The sequence below is a fragment of the Dipodomys merriami genome, unplaced genomic scaffold (assembly GCF_024711535.1).
Source record: "Dipodomys merriami isolate MVZ:Mamm:240054 unplaced genomic scaffold, mDipMer1.0.p SCAF_125, whole genome shotgun sequence".
NCBI classification, from domain to species: domain Eukaryota; kingdom Metazoa; phylum Chordata; class Mammalia; order Rodentia; family Heteromyidae; genus Dipodomys; species Dipodomys merriami.
This window is the reverse complement of record NW_027202549.1, coordinates 854,526-870,215: the sequence shown is the minus strand read 5'-3', so window position 1 is coordinate 870,215 and position 15,690 is coordinate 854,526. Positions and strand designations below refer to the sequence as shown.

Genomic DNA, 15,690 nt, shown 5'->3' with positions numbered 1-15,690 from the left:
AAGTTAAAAAACAGGGCTGTCTATGTGCATGTGGTCATATTATGGCCAAATATATTATCTATCTCAAAATGTCCACTTAAATGAAGAAAGCACTATTAGATTATGTTGCTCCTGAGATGACATCTAATATTACACAAAAATTAATGTTTTTTTAATAAACTCAGGGCCTGGGCACTTTCCCTGAGCTTCTTTTGCTCAAGGCTAACGCTCTATCACTTGAGCCACAGCACCACTTCCGGCTTTTTCTGTCTATGTGGTACTGAGAACCCAGGGCTTCATGTGTGCTATGTGAACACTCGACCACTGAGCCACCTTCCCAACCCCCGTGCACCTTTCTTACAGTATAATTTCTAAGACTATGGGGCATGCTTTATTGTTAACTATTACATACAATTCTAGCCCATCAATGTGTGCTCCGCACAAGTTCTTCTCCAGTCACCACGTTAAGTGTGTCAGTGACAAACCCCTATACTCAGTGGCACATAATATGATCCTCTCCATTTACAATACTTGTGTAACAGGAACCATACCAGAATGACCTCATAATGCCAATTTTCAAATGTGCTCAAAAAAAAAAAAACCCACACCCACCAAAAAAAAAAACCTTTCATTTGCACATTATTGTTGATCCTAGCAATATTTTTGAAAATGGGAAATAGCCCACAAGCTATGCAGCTGAGAGTCAAGAAAATCTGTCTGCATGCAGTCTTTTATTGTTTGTTTTGGCATCAGTCCTAGGGCTTAAACTCAGGGCCTGGGCACTGTCCCTGAGCTTTGTGCTCAATGCTAGTGCTCTACCACTTTGAGCCACAGTGCCATTTCCGGCCTTTGGTAGTTACTTGGAAATAAAGAGTCTCATAAGACTTTCCTGCCTGGGCTGAGCTTTGAACGATGATCCTCAGATCTCAGCCTCCTGAGTAGCTAGGATTACAGGCATGAACCACCAATATCTGGCTTAGATAGAGTACCCCCCCAATTCTTTTTTGTTTTTGGCCAGTCCTGGGGCTTGAACTCAGGGCCTAGACACTGTTCCTGAGCTTCTTTTGCTCAAGTACTCTACCACTTGAGCCACAGTGCTACTTCTGGCCTTTTCGAACCCAGGACTTCATGAATGCTAGGCAAGCACTCTACCACTGAGCCACCTTCCCAGCCCAAAATATAGATTTTTAAAATCTGCAATATATATATGGATGCTAATATGTTACATAACAGATGAGTATGGCAATTTCATTTGTGCACTTATTCTGTGTGCCATGTATCATTCTAAATACTTCAAGTATATTACCTTGTTCGAGTTTCAGGACAAGTCTCATGTATATATTTCAACAGGCTAATTTACTTTAAAATAGCTCATTATCTTATGATAATGCTATCATAAGCTCTACTTCTCCAGTACCTTCATCTTCAGTATCAGATGACACAGAAGATGGCTAGCCATACTGCTTTGGGATGGAACACCATCTTGAGATCCATACTCAGATGTTTTCTGCGTCCCCTCACCCCCCGCCCCACCCCTCCCAGCCTCCTCTCCCCATGTGCAGGGACTTCACTAAAACCAATTCTCTAGCTTCCCTGTACAAACAGACCATCCAGGAAGCGTTTATAAAAATACCACTCCAGACTAACTGAACCTGGATGCGTCAGACATTTTTCTTTGTCAAAAGCTCAGCCAATAATGGTGCACAGAAGGCCGAGAGCTACTGAAATAGTGGCTGTTCTTTAAAGTTCTCCAACTTCCTGACTGCCAATTGGGAGAAAGATATCTCTATCTGTCCTCAGTGCAAAGCTATCAAGGCTCTCTTCTGCTCTGAGGAATATTTAGCCTGGGGTTTTGCTCAGTTGTCAGGGTCTAACTGTGAGGGAGACTAAGAATCAGAGATGAGACAAGGACTCTTTACTCAGGCCCCTCCGTAGGTTTCTGAGAAATTACCAAATTTGGAGAAAAGAAAGAATATCACTTATCAGCAGCTACTCATACAAGGCGAGAGCCAGTGTGAAGATGCTTGGAGACCACTGGTAGATGAAGCACTCCAAACACTGACAGGCTCACTCGCAAAGGGCGCTTAGCATGGAAGACTCTTAGATGGTACAGCTGAGGACAACACAACTTCAGTCTACCTAGTTTCTTTGCCATTAACATCTTGATACTACAAGCATTTGTTATAAACATCTCAAGTGAAGCACTAGTACAGCTCTCCAGCTGGAGACCACTTCTGTGGGCAGCAGTTAAGATACCATAGGAAAGGCCGGGCGCTGGTGGCTCATGCCTGTCATCCTAGCTACTCAGGAGGCTGAGGTTAGAGGATCATGTGAGACTATTTCCTATTAACCATCAGAAAACAAGAAGTGGCTCTGTGGCTCAAAACAGTAGAGTGCTAGCCTTGAGCAAAAGAACCCAGGCCCCTAGTTCAAGCCCCAGGACTGACAAACTGGAGGTGGGGTGGGGAAAGACCATAGGAAAGGCTTCTTAAAGATAAACCTTTAGTTCCATTCGAAAGTTTAGATCAATACTAAACTGAAAACAGATTTTGATGTTTACCAAAAGAAATGATTGCTGCTACGAACTTACTAGGGAGAACAAGTTCTATCAAGATGTAACTGAACCTTGAGTGGCTAACTTGATCTTATAAAGATCAAAGCTGAGTAAGAATTTAATGTGGAAACTGAAGAAAGCAATCTTGCAAAGATTAATTGCTGATTACCGTGACACTTCCGATTGTATTTGGCAAATAAATATTCTTTTCTTCTTTTAGGTCCAAGTGTGGGGCTTAAACTCAATACCTGACACTTTCTCTCACTGGCTGGTGCTCTACCAACTGAGCTATACCTCCAACTCCAGATGACTAAATTGTGCTAGCCTGGTGATCAGTCTGCTGGGAGCCAGGTGCCTATAATCCTACTTTGGAGGCTTAAGATATGAGGATCTTGGCTCAAAGTCAGCCCAGGCAGGAAAGGCCATGAGACTTATCTCCAAATGAACCACCAGAAAACCGGAAATGGAGCTGTGCCTCCAAGTGGTAGAGTGTTAGCCTTGAACAAAAGAGCTCAGGGAGACAGCGCCCAGGCCCTGAGTTCAAGCTCCACAACTGACAAAATAAAGTCTGCTGGGAATGTCACATACACAGGACACAGAACTGAGTGCAGTCACTGTTTACCTAGCTTCATTCCTATGAGCCTTGGACATAAAATCACATTTTTATTCATTCAAGAGAGTATGAGACAGAATAGCATGACTCAAGTTCTAATCCACCCAGCGGCCTAATAGCATCCAATATTCTTCACATCTCACCCTATATTCATATTTCACACCGTAGCATCATGCCATTTTTTTCCATATTTCCTCCCAACTACCACACACAATCATATGCATGGAGGCTATAGTTGTTATAAGCCGAGAATGAGACTGCTTTATTATTTGCCGTATCTCTAGCACCAAAACAGTGTATGGGGGGCTGGCAAGGTGGCTCAGTGGTAGCGTGCTTGCCTTGCATGCATGAGGCCCTGGGTTCGATTCTTCAGCACCACATAAGCAGAAAAAGCCGGAAGTGGCGCTGTGGCTCAAGTGGTAGAGGGCTAACCTTGAGCTGAAGAGCTGAGGGACAGTGCCCAGGCCCAGAGTTCAGGCCCACAACCGACAAAAAAAAAAAAACAGTGTATGGTACATAATCAATACTCAATGGTGGCAGGGGGGAGGGTTGATTTCTAGTTTTAATTTTTAGAAATGAGCTGCCCAGTGCTACACAAACCTAAAAGTGTTACCTATACTCTCCATGGTTTTCTATTACTATACCATCAATCTCTTCAATCTATACCATTTCTTTCATCCTTTAAAAGAACACTAGAGTCTCACAAGGAAAACATTCAGTGTCAGAATAATAGATGTGCCTCTACAAAAAATTTTTAAAACACTTTTTCAATGCTTAGAATAGTGTGATGTTGGCCATTCTTTTCCCTTAGGCAAAGCCCAGGCCCTGAGTTTAAGACTCAAATGTAAGAGCTCAAGTTCTATGATTGCTACATGTAAAAATTTAGTTTGCATATCTAGTTAGGCTTCAGTATCAACTACTGGCTGAAAGCATGTATTAAGTCTTGCCTATGGTTTGTATGACTGAGATAAATAACACCTGTCATCAAAGAGTTCACAGACTAGTGACAGGAACTAATTAAGTTCATCCATGGTCCTATACTCTTTCTTTCTAGTGGCACTGGAGTTTAAACTTAGAGCCTCACTTGCTAGGCATGTACTCTACCACTTGAGCCACTCCTCTAGTCCTTGCATGCCTTAATTTTACCGTAGGGGCTCATGTTTTTGTGCAGGCTGGCCTCAAATTACAATCCTCCTACCTAAGGCCTCTTGAGCAGCTGAAATCAGAGACATCCCCTGCAATGCTTGGGTTACTGAGCTGGGGTCTTGCTAGGTTTCTGCTCAGATCGGCCTCAAGCCAAGTACCCCCATTTCTGCCATCCAAGAAGTTGGGATTACAGGAATAAGCAACTGTGCCTCGTCATTCTCAATACTATTTCATCACTGCTATAAGATGTGGTTGTGAACATATATAAAGTATAGACAAAACAAGCTAGAGGGACATGAAGTATCCAAACACAATGACTATCACGCAAGTACACACACAGTTTGAGATACAAGCCTAGATTCTGTCATAAGCATGCTTTTTGTTTTTTGTTTGCTAGGGCTAGAACCCAAGGTTTTGTCAGATGCTAGGCAAGCACTCTACCAGCCCCAAAACATACTTTTTTTGGACTCAAGACCCTGTACTTGCTAGACTGGCATTCTGAGCCTTAACTCTAGCCCACCAAACCACATTCTTAACCATTAGTGCTACTCCTTCACAAGCCCTACAGAGAAAGTACATATACTATCGCAGGAAAATCTGTGTGTGTATGTGTATAAATATAAACATATATATAAAGGTTAAGAAAAAAACATAAAATTGGGCTGGGAATGTGGCTCAGTGGTAGAGTGCTTCCCTTGCATGCATGAGGCCCTGGGTTCGATTCCTCATCGATTCCTCAGCACCACATAAGCAGAAAAAAAGCCGGAAGTGGTGCTATGGCTCAAGTGGTAGAGCGCTAGCCTTGAGGTAGAGAGCTGAGGGACAGCGCCCAGGCCCAGAGTTCAGGCTCCACGACCGACCAAAAAAAAAAAAAACCAAAAAAACAAAAACAAAAGCAAAAAAACCCATAAAATGAAGAAGTTTGAGGGAGATTTTTTGAGTTGGAAGCTGGAATCTATAAAGTCTGAAGTGCAGGCAAGTGCAAACAAGAAAGCTGAGAATACAAATGTGAAATTCATGAAACAGGCTAAGGCAAGAAACCCACAGCCTGGAGGATTAAAGAATGATAATTTGTTTATCTTAAAAACTTGATAAAGCCAGGCGCCAGTGGCTCACACCTGTAATCCTAGCTACTCAGGAGGCTGAGATCTGAGGATCGCAGTTCAAAGACAGCCCAGGCAGGAAAGTTCGTGAGACTCTTATTTCCAATAAACCGCTAGAAAACTGGAAGTGGTGCTGTGGCTCAAGTGGTAGAGCGCTCGCCTTGAGCTGAAGAGCACAAGGACAGCGCCCAAGCCCAGAGTTCAAGCCCCACGACCAACCAAAACAAAACAAAACAAAAAAACTTGATAATACTACCATTGATCACCTATTACTACATGACTGCATATATGACCTAATCTAGAATGTTTCCTACTAGCAGCCTCATGGTAGCACATGCCTGTAATCCCAGCTACTTGAGATTTGTTTGGGTAGTGATACTGGCGGGAAGGGGGTTTGAACTAAGAGCCTCTGGCTGGTATGTAGTCACTCTACCACTTGAACCAGTCTGCCGGCACCATCTCAGACTCTTGAGCATGAAGAGATAGGAAGATCACAGACTAGCCTGGGCCAAAAAAAAAAGCGAGTAAGGCCCTACTTCAAAAGAACAAGCAGATTGTGGTGGTATTTGCTTGTGTTCCTAAGCTACACAGGAGGAAAGGTAGGAGAAACACAGTATGAGGCTAGCTTGGAGCCAAAGTGTGAGACCCTGTCTGAAGAACACTAAAACCAACAAGGCTGGGAGCATGGCTTGGGGTGGAGTGTCCACCTAGCAAGGGCAAGGCCCCAAATTTAAACCTCAGAGGCGCCAAAGAAAGGTTGTTTGTTTGAAGCTTGTTGGCAAAACAAAGGACACTTTATTAAGACATCGCAAACAGCTAGTAAACTTATAGAAACAGAATTAAAGTGAAACTATGAAATAAACTCACAAATCTTCTAAGGGCTGGAAATATATAGTTCAGTGGCCAAATGCTTGCCTGGCATAGTACAAAGCCTGTGTTCAACTGTGAAAAGAAAAGAAGTCTATTTTGGGGGGAGATACAGGGCTTCACACCTGCTAGCACGTGTTCCACTATCCAGCCACACCTCCTGAGAAAAATCTTTTTTTAAGAGGGGGAAGTAAACACTGACTTAGACTGTCCCTGAGATAAGCAATACAGACAAGAATAATTTGGATTGGTTGTTCTGTAATAACAGGTATATGTTACAAAACTAAGACAGCACATATCAAACTCTGTATGCCAAGGAAATTCTTCCCCCCAAGTGTTGCTCTAAATAACAGCAATATTGAGGAAGGGGAGAAAAGAGTAAGCAGAGTTCCACTACCACAAGTGAAAGGACACACACGAACGCACACGCACACGCACACGCACACGCACACGTACACACACACACACACGCAGGTTCCAGAGAACATGAAGAGCAGGAGATGTGACTAGATCATCAAGTGCCAACTTCAGATTAAAAAAAAGAATCTGCCAAAAGAAAAAAAATCTAAGAAGGCAGGCACAGTAGCACATGGCAGGCCTGTAATCCTGGCATGTCAAAGGTTCAGGATCATAATTTAAAGACCAGCCTGCCCTATACATGGAGACCCTGTCTTAAAAAAAAAAAAAAAAAAAAAAAAAGGAAAGGAAAGAAAAGAAAAGCCAGGCACTGGTAGCTCACACCTGTAATCCTAGCTACTCAGGAAGCTGAGATCTGAGGATTGTGGTTCAAAGCCAGCCCAGGAAGGAAAGCCCATGAATCTATCTCCAATGAACCACCAGAAAACTGGAAGTGGCGCTGTGGCTCAAGTGGTAGAAGGCTTGCCTTGAGCTGAAGAGCTGAGGGACAGTGCCTAGGCACAGAGTTTAAGCCCCAAGACCAACCAAAAATAAATTTTAAAAAAAGGAGGAGCTGGGCACTGGTGGCCCTTGCCTGCAACTCTAGCTACTTAGGAGGCTGAGATCTGAGAGGACAGTGGTTCAAAGCCAGCCTGGGCAAGTAAGTCCATGAGATTCTCTATCTCCAATAAACTACTCAGAAAAAGAAGTGGTGTTTTGGCTCAACTGGTAGAGTGCTTGCCTTGCACATGGAAAGGGAGGGAGGGAGGGAGGGAGGGAGGGAGGGAGGGAGGGAGGGAGGGGAGAGAGAGAGAGAGAGAGAGAGAGAGAGAGAGAGAGAGAGAGAGAGAGAGAGAGAGAGAGAGAGAGAGAGAGAGAGAATCTGAAGAGGAAGAAATAATTTTTCTGGAATTAAAGAAATATGAAATACTGGTTGAAGATGCTAAGGCAGCCAAACAGAAAATAGAGGCTATGACTTAGTAAGTCTGCCCCTGGCTAGAGGGAGATCTCAGCTAGTCAGAGATAGAAAAAAAAAATTAGAATATTCATGTCTAAAGGTTTCATAAAAGGAGAAAGGAAGAAGTGATAGGGAAGAGAGAAGCGGTTTATCCTGCCTTCCTTTCCTCTCATCCATTTAGGTGCTGGGATGGACCCCAGGACCCTTGTGTATGCAAGGCACAAGTTCAACCACTGAACTACTTTCAGCCCATTTATTTTTTAAACCCTTAAGGGTTTTATCTCTTAACTTTAGATGCCTGGGCTCCCGAGCAATGAAAAATACCTAGTATCAGTCTTCAATCACTAAGAAAAAGGGTCAAGGTAGATAAAACCATGAAAACAAAATACAGAAAGGCGAGAAACATGGATTAAAACTAGGGTGATAAGAGACTATTTTTGCCCATCGGTGCCCAGCCGTGGCAAACTGGACACAGCATTGTGTACTTATACACACTGTGGGTGACAGTTACAAGATTGAGGGCTGGAAGATTACGGTTTCAAACCAGCCCAGCCAGAAAATCTGCAAGACTCAATTTCAAAAGGGCTGGAGGTGTGGCTCAAGTGGCAGTGTGCCAGCCAAAGAAGCAAGCTGAACAAGTATATGTTCTTGAGTTCAAACCCCAGCACTTGAAAAACCAGTAAATGGGACAGGAGGAAGCGGTAGAAAGTTAACATTTCATTGGGCAAGAAATGTATTATGTGCAAGAATTATTATTATTTCTGTGCCAGTGTCTCACTATGTAGTCCAGTGTGGCCTTAGAACGTGTGATCTGGCTGTCTCAGCCTCTCTCGAGTGCTGTGATTACAGCAAAGTCCCTCCACAGATAGTAACTTCTAAATGCTGCTTTTCTACATGCCAGCACGAAGGCCCGAGGTCACTGCTACTCACTTTAAACTTGTTCTTCCCACCCTATTCTTCTCTAATCCTGCCCATCAACAGCAGGACTTATTAAACAAGAGCATCACAGTTCTGGACAATAGGCTAGGCCAAAAATGAGTACTCTCTGGAAAAATGAAAAAAATTTCATTTTGGCTGGGCAGGGTGGCATATGCCTGTAATCTCAGTTATCTGGAGGTAGAAGCATGGCAATCTGAGGCTCAAGGAGCTATCTGAAGTTAAACTAGAGCTACAGGAGTAAGGACTAGGGGCATAGCTCAAATGGGAGAGTCCGTGCCAGGCAAGCAAAAGTTCAAACCTTAGTGCTGCCAAAAATAAGAGATAATGTCTAGATAAAGGTGAAATAAAAGAATAAGAACAGTGATTAGGTGGAAACAAATGGAATTCCCCAGGGCGCATTACGAGGAGAGATGTACATCCTGTAATTTTACGTGTTGGTAAGAAAGCCTCTAGTGTTCCTACCTACTGTAACCTCCTGGTGTGTTCAAGAGCATTCAAACTGCCAAGGCCGTGGGAACCTTACCTCCTTTCCATATGATCCAAATGAATGAAGATTTTCCAATCAAACTATGATTGGTGTTCGCTTGTAACTCTTGTCTTGCCCTGTGACACCTAGGCTACCATTTTTCAGCATGAGGGATGATGTACACACAATTCCTTTTGCAAACAGAAATATATGCACATGTCCCTGCTAAAAAAAACAATGTAGCCTGGTCAGTTTGCATATAAAAATGAACGCCATGTGTCAGGTACTAGGTGATGTTGTTCCTGGTGGTGGTCTATGAAAGTGTTTTTATGTGCCTTGTGAATCAAGGCTGTGGTCCTGTGTATATAGGTATAGAAAAAGTAGCTCACTTAATCCTTTCTTGCCAGAAGTAGGGATTTTCCCGGAGCAACATCCATTGTCGGCAATGGACGCACCAAAATAACGCCGGCGCCAGTGAGTTAACCACCTCTGTCCTCTTTTCACCTATTATATTTTTCATGCATCATCCAACTTCCCAACCATCTTCCTGCTTCTTCACAGAATGCACGCTAGGTTCTTGTTTTTCTTCAGCACGAAGTTGGAAATGGAGTTGAGAAAAGGAGACACATGGTCAGCTGGTGATGTTAACAAGCTCCTTGCTGCCCTGAGAAGCTAGATGGAAATGGTTCAAGTTACAAGGGGGATCATCATCAGATCTGGGAGGACAAAGAGTCATTCATGAAGCTGCATTCCCTTCCCTCCCACCCATGTTCATTTATTGATGATCCCTATAATCTGCTTTCACAGAAAAACCATTGGTTAAGGAACAGGAAGCAATCCCTTCCAGTTCTTTACTCCATCCAGTGTAGCAAGGCCAACTGGAAGACATGGCCAGCATTAGAGTGGCCTGAGGAAATCAGGGAGAGTTAAGAGTGGACAAAAAGGCCATCATCGGGATTGTGCTTCTTAGTAATGATCTTAAAATAAGTATCAGCAACTATAACACAATGCTTGGCAACATGTGCTTTTAATAAGGTTGGATGAATAAAACATTTTCTTTTCAGCCAATGTCTACTTGAACACATAGGTGAAAGTCAGACAGAAGTAGTTAACTCAATGCCGGGATAGTATGAATGAGTTATATGATAATCTCATTAAGTTTATGATGTGCTTTTTTCCCCCCCCTAACATGTTCAAATGATGGGTTTCTGATTTCTTATTTCTGGTTAAATGCTACCTACCTAAAGTATCTTTTTAAAAACAAAACACACACACAAAAAAAAACAACAATCATAATCAGAATTTAGGGGAAAAATAATGATGTTAATTAGAATAATAGAAGAATTAACGCCAGCACTAATGTGTAACAAAACATCACAGCTCACAGTCAAGTAAAGATATTTCTTATTCATAATTCCAAAGCAAATTACAGATTCGAGGATTTTACTTAATAGCTCCCTTGATGATAAGATTCAAGATAAATCCAAAGTGTGAAATCCAAGAAGGATATATTTAAAGTACAAGTAAAACTTAAACCTCAAGTCAAGAGGATTATCAACCTACATATTGTTATGAAATTGCTTTGACCTTTTAAATAGGAGTGGGGAAGAAAAGAAGGGAAAGAAATAATTTTGTAGACTTAAAAAAAAAAACCCAACTATGTCCACAGCATGTGTTTAAATTACTCCAGTTACAGCTTATCACACTAAATATGCCCTAGAGAGTAATTTACACCATTACATTTACAGAAACAAACTTACATAGACAAATAAGAATATTTGCCGTTTTACAAACTCTAAGACAAATTCATGGCATCTTAGCAATTTATGTCAAGCAGACTTCACAGGTAAACTATTCAATCTACAACACTTTCTCTCCTATAAAAGTATGACTGTAAAGGCTTTTGATGTCCACTTGGATATCATTTCCATTTCTACTTTTATTACTGAGCTATGGTCCTGAGTATAGGCTCCCACCAGTAACCACCAAACACAAAATCTTTTAGGGACAGCTGTGCTATCACACAGCAAGTTATTTTATTTTATTTTTTTAAAAAGGTCAATCAAGTGACTGTCCCAGTATCTTTCAATTAAGTACCATTCTGACTCCTGCAGTGCACACATTGTAGGATAAAATAGTTCCTGTGAACACTTCCTTTTATACTTATGAGTCAGATCTTGCGATTCATAATACAGCTGATTTTTTATGCTGATTTTAAGTGATGAAAGAGTAAAATTAGTAAGAGCACAAGTCAGTAAGTAAAAGCTGAAACCACGCCATACTTAAAGGGTCTCAAGACAGCAAATAGGAAGCACAGTACACAACCAAACAACTACTCATTTTGCTCAAGGCCAGTTCCACTGGGTCAAATCACAGGATCTAATGGGGGTGAGTTTTGTAGGTTTTTTTTTTTTTGGTCCTGGGGCTTGAACTGTAGGCTTGGGCACTGTCCCTCAGCTATTCAGCTACCGCTTGAGCCACAGCACCACTTCCAGTTTTCTAGTGGTTTACTGGAGATAAGAGTCTCACAGACTTTTCCTGTCTGGGCTGGCTTTGAACCAGGATCCTCAGATCTCAGCCTCCTGAGTAGCTAGGATTACAGGCGTGAGCCACTGGTGCCCGGCTGTTTTGTAGTTTTTATCTTGCTGAAAAGAAATCGGAATTGCTAGTTTGTTTTACCTCTGGCAGAAGAAAGGAGAACAAAAAATAACCCAAAGGTAGGAAATAGACCTGAATCCCAGGTCTCTATCACTTACAAACTGCAAGGCACCATGCCTCTGATAGGTTCATCTTAGTTTATTTTCCCCAGACCCAGACTAGGTTTTCTACAAGGCAAACTATATAAGCTTACTACATTCTTTATATAAAGGGTATTCTTATAAAAGAAAGTATGTAGTAGTCATAAGATTTCCAAGACCTTTCTGTTTTTCCCTTGAACTCTTGTCCAAAGAAATAGGAATTTAAAAGCAGGCCTATTTCAGAAAGCAATAAAGGAACTGAACACCAACTAGTTCCGTAAAATCGTTTTTCTACAACAAAAATTCATGTTTTTTTTATAGTAATGAGATTTGAACTCAAGGCTTCAGGCTTTCTAGGTAAGATATTCTACGGCTGAGCCACACTTCCAGCCTAATTCTATCATTTCTGATTTTTCTTGGACTTGGATTCCCAGCTCATTGTTTTAATCTTCTAGTGATCCAATAAAATTTCTTTCTTTCTTTTTTTTTTTTTTTGGCGGTCATGGGGCTTGAACTCTGGGGCCTGGGCACTGTCCCTCAGCTCTTCAGCTCAAGGCAAGCGCTCTACCATTCGAGCCACAGCACCACTTCCAGTTTTCTGGTGGTTCATTGGAGATATGAGTTTCATGGACTTTCCTGCCTGGGCTGGCTTTGAACCTCAGTCCTCAGATCTCAGCCTCTTGAGTAGCTAGGGTTACAGGTGTGAGCCACTGGCTCCCGGCTTGTTTTTTTTTTCTTTTTTGGTCGGTCGGTCGTGGGGCTCGAACTCTGGGCTTGGGTGCTGTCCCTGCGCTCTTCAGCTCAAGACGAGCACTCTACCGCTTGAGCCACAGCGCCACTTCTGGTTTTCTAGTGGTTTTTATTGGAGATCAGAGTCTCATGGACTTTCCTGCTGGGGCTGGCTTTGAAACATCGATCCTCAGATCTCAGCCTCCTGAGTAGCTAGGATTACATGAGTGAGGCACTGGCTCCCGGCTTCTATTTTTTAAACAATTTTTTTTTTCCTCATTACAAATAGAAACATAAATTTGCTCCTCAAAGGATTTTTTCTGAATGCCTGAGTAAACATGCTTTTTTCAATAAAGCCGGGGCAGGAGGGAGGAGGCACTGTATAGTGGTTTAGAATGACTTTTGCCAGGATGTAAACAATAACTGAGACACATTTCTCATTAGCTGACACTTAAGAGATGGTATTCCACTTGTCAGAAATACCCATGGCTAGAGAAGTAGCTTAAGGAACTCTAAACAAACGATTCAGGTTAAAGTGAACAAACAACAACAACAAATGTTCTCTTACCTTCAAGTCTTTCCAACTGTCTAGTAGCTTGGTGGCCAGATCACTTATATCCACAGTCTTATCTGGCTGTTCGTGACTCCTCTCACTTTCCACATCGGACACACCCTCCTCCTCATCTTGAGATGGAGTCTCTTCAGCAATGTTTTCTTCCAGTTTGGTGCCATTGCTGTCTTTGGCCTCCATCTCCACGTCCGCCTCTGGCTCTGTGAGCGGCTTACTGGCCTCTGTGGGAGGTTCACTCTCAACTTTGGGCTCGGGCAGCTGCTGTGGGAGGAGCTGTGGCTGCGGCTCCTCTTCTTCCTCTACAGTGACGGTCTCTAACTGATCGAGGTCCTCTTTGCTATCCTTGCCTTCTAGCTCACTGGTTGCATCAGAGATGGCACTGTCCATGCTATTTTCACTTATAATTTTAAGTCTGCGGAACATGAGTTTCTTGGGAGTATCTGTGTCCACCTCTGCGGTCAGCTTGGAGGAAGGATCGGGCGTATTGAGCGGTGTGTGAGCGCGGGATGTGTTCTCGCTGGAATATCCATCTCCTTCACTCAACTGAGGGACAGTCGTCTTCGTCTGAGACCAGCGTTGAATGATTGGAAGGACTTTGCTTTCCTCCAACATATTTTTAGTAGGAATGGGCAAATGTTCCAAAGTCTTTATAATCTAATTAAAGACAATTAAAAAAACAAAACAAAAACAATACATTACTTTGTATAGTTTGACCATTCAAACCTCTGGGTAGAACTCATTATTTCCTCAGAACCACATAAACAGAAAAAAGCCTGGAGTGGCACTGTGGCTCAAGTCGTAGAGACTAGCCTTAAGCACACAGGCACAGAGACAGCACCCAGGCCCTGAGTTCAAGCCCCACAACTGCCCCCCCCCCAAATTATATATATAATTTCATGGGATGGTATAAGCACTACAACAATGCTGGCGATCAATCTTCATGTACAAATTAAGTTTTGTTTTCCCATTTTAAAACTATGATCTTAACAACAAACTGAATCATTTACTGAACTATGATATTCTCTCTTGTAGTTCCCAGATATAAGAAGATAGGGGGTAGGCTGGGAAGGCTTAGTGGTAGAGTGCTTGCCTAGGGACAGTGTCCAGGTGCTGAGTTCAAGCCCCAGGAGTGGCACACACACAAAAAAAGACGATAGGGGAGAAAATAAAAAAAGGGCAAAATTCATTGCTAGCAAGGTGGGATAATGACAGAATATATGGGATAATGACAGAATAATAATTTGATTACTTCATACTACTGCCTAAGCAATCAATACAGTAATTGTAAGGAGTGTGAGGACTGTGAACTGACCTCTTCCTGAAGCTTCTGGTTACTTTCCCGGCCATCTCCAAGCTCTGCCATCCAGATCCACAACAAAGACAGCCCATGACGTTCCAAAAAGGACTTCAGGCAGGACTGTGAGTGCGTGTTCTTTCATGGGGAAAGAGAGGTAAGATACAGAGTATTGGGGAGACAACACCAGACAGAATGTTAAGACTTGTAAGGACCAAAGGGTCCATTTATAGTCATATATATATATACACCCCTCCCTACCAAAAAAAAATCCAAATCACCCAGAGAGCTTTATTAACCTAATTAGAATCATACAGCTAAAGTGTCATAAAGTAATAGAATATATCTTTTCTTTTTTAAAAATTAAGTTAATATGATAAAGCTGATATAACATGGATTACAATTACATGAGTCAGGTTATGAGTACGTTTTCTTTCATACAGTGTTTCTGTTCCCTCACTATTTCCCAGTCCCTCCCTCCCTACAATTTTTTTCTGATAGTTTTCTTACAGTAAATCTGAACCTTAACAAAGCAGTTTAAAAAAAAAAAAAAAAGAAAAGATCATTTACTGTGAATTTCAATACTGAATGATTAAGTAAAAACTTGTACCAGTCATTTTACTGAAAAGGTTAGAACCAAAAAAACTAGTCTTTTAGTCATTTTATGTTCTGTTACTCAGATGCTTATTCAAAAGGTTTTTCCTGGGCTGGGAAGGTAGCTTAGTGGTAGAGTGCTTGCCTTGCATGCATGAGGCTCTGGGTTCGATTCCTCAGCACCACATAAGCAGAAAAAGCTGGAAGTGGCTCTGCGGCTCAAGTGGTAGAGCGCTAGCCTTGAGCTGAAGAGCTAAGGGACAGCGGCCAGGCCCAGAGTTCAGGCCCACGACCGGACACCCACCCCTCCTCCAAAAAAGTTTTTCCTTTCCTGTAAAGATGTTTTTTTCTTCTCTGTAAGCCTAAAGATCAAATAAACCACGAAGGTATACTCCTCATCCATCATATATTACAAATAGAGAATACCAAAAATAAAATAAAAAATAGAGAATACCTGTTTTCCTTTTTTTTTGAGATACCTATTTTCTTATGGTATACTTAATAGAATGAGATTACTGTTTAAATATCTTACTTTAATACTGTGTTAGTAAAATAGTTTGTCATGCTAATAACTGGTGTGGAAGAGGCTGAACCTATATGCCAGGTATAACGAATTATTACACCAAAAAGAAAAGAAAACAGTTTACTATATTCTTTTAAGTAGAGAAGGCAAACCAAGTTTAACTCTAATAATGAACTCTTCAGCTGTATTTTTAGAAGTACAAACTTTCAAAGTCCTATAG

General features: G+C 41.9%; 1 protein-coding gene across 1 annotated transcript in view; it reads right to left on the bottom strand.

The window, feature by feature from the left end:
* The window catches only part of Setd2 (SET domain containing 2, histone lysine methyltransferase), a 71,654-nt gene that overhangs the window by 22,033 nt on the left and 33,931 nt on the right, over positions 1-15,690 (bottom strand). The window contains exons 11-12 of the mRNA XM_070017547.1: positions 14,372-14,491; positions 13,057-13,713 (exon numbers count right to left, since the gene is read on the bottom strand). Of these exons, the coding sequence (XP_069873648.1) occupies positions 13,057-13,713; positions 14,372-14,491 (777 nt within the window). The remainder of the gene's footprint in view (positions 1-13,056; positions 13,714-14,371; positions 14,492-15,690) is intronic.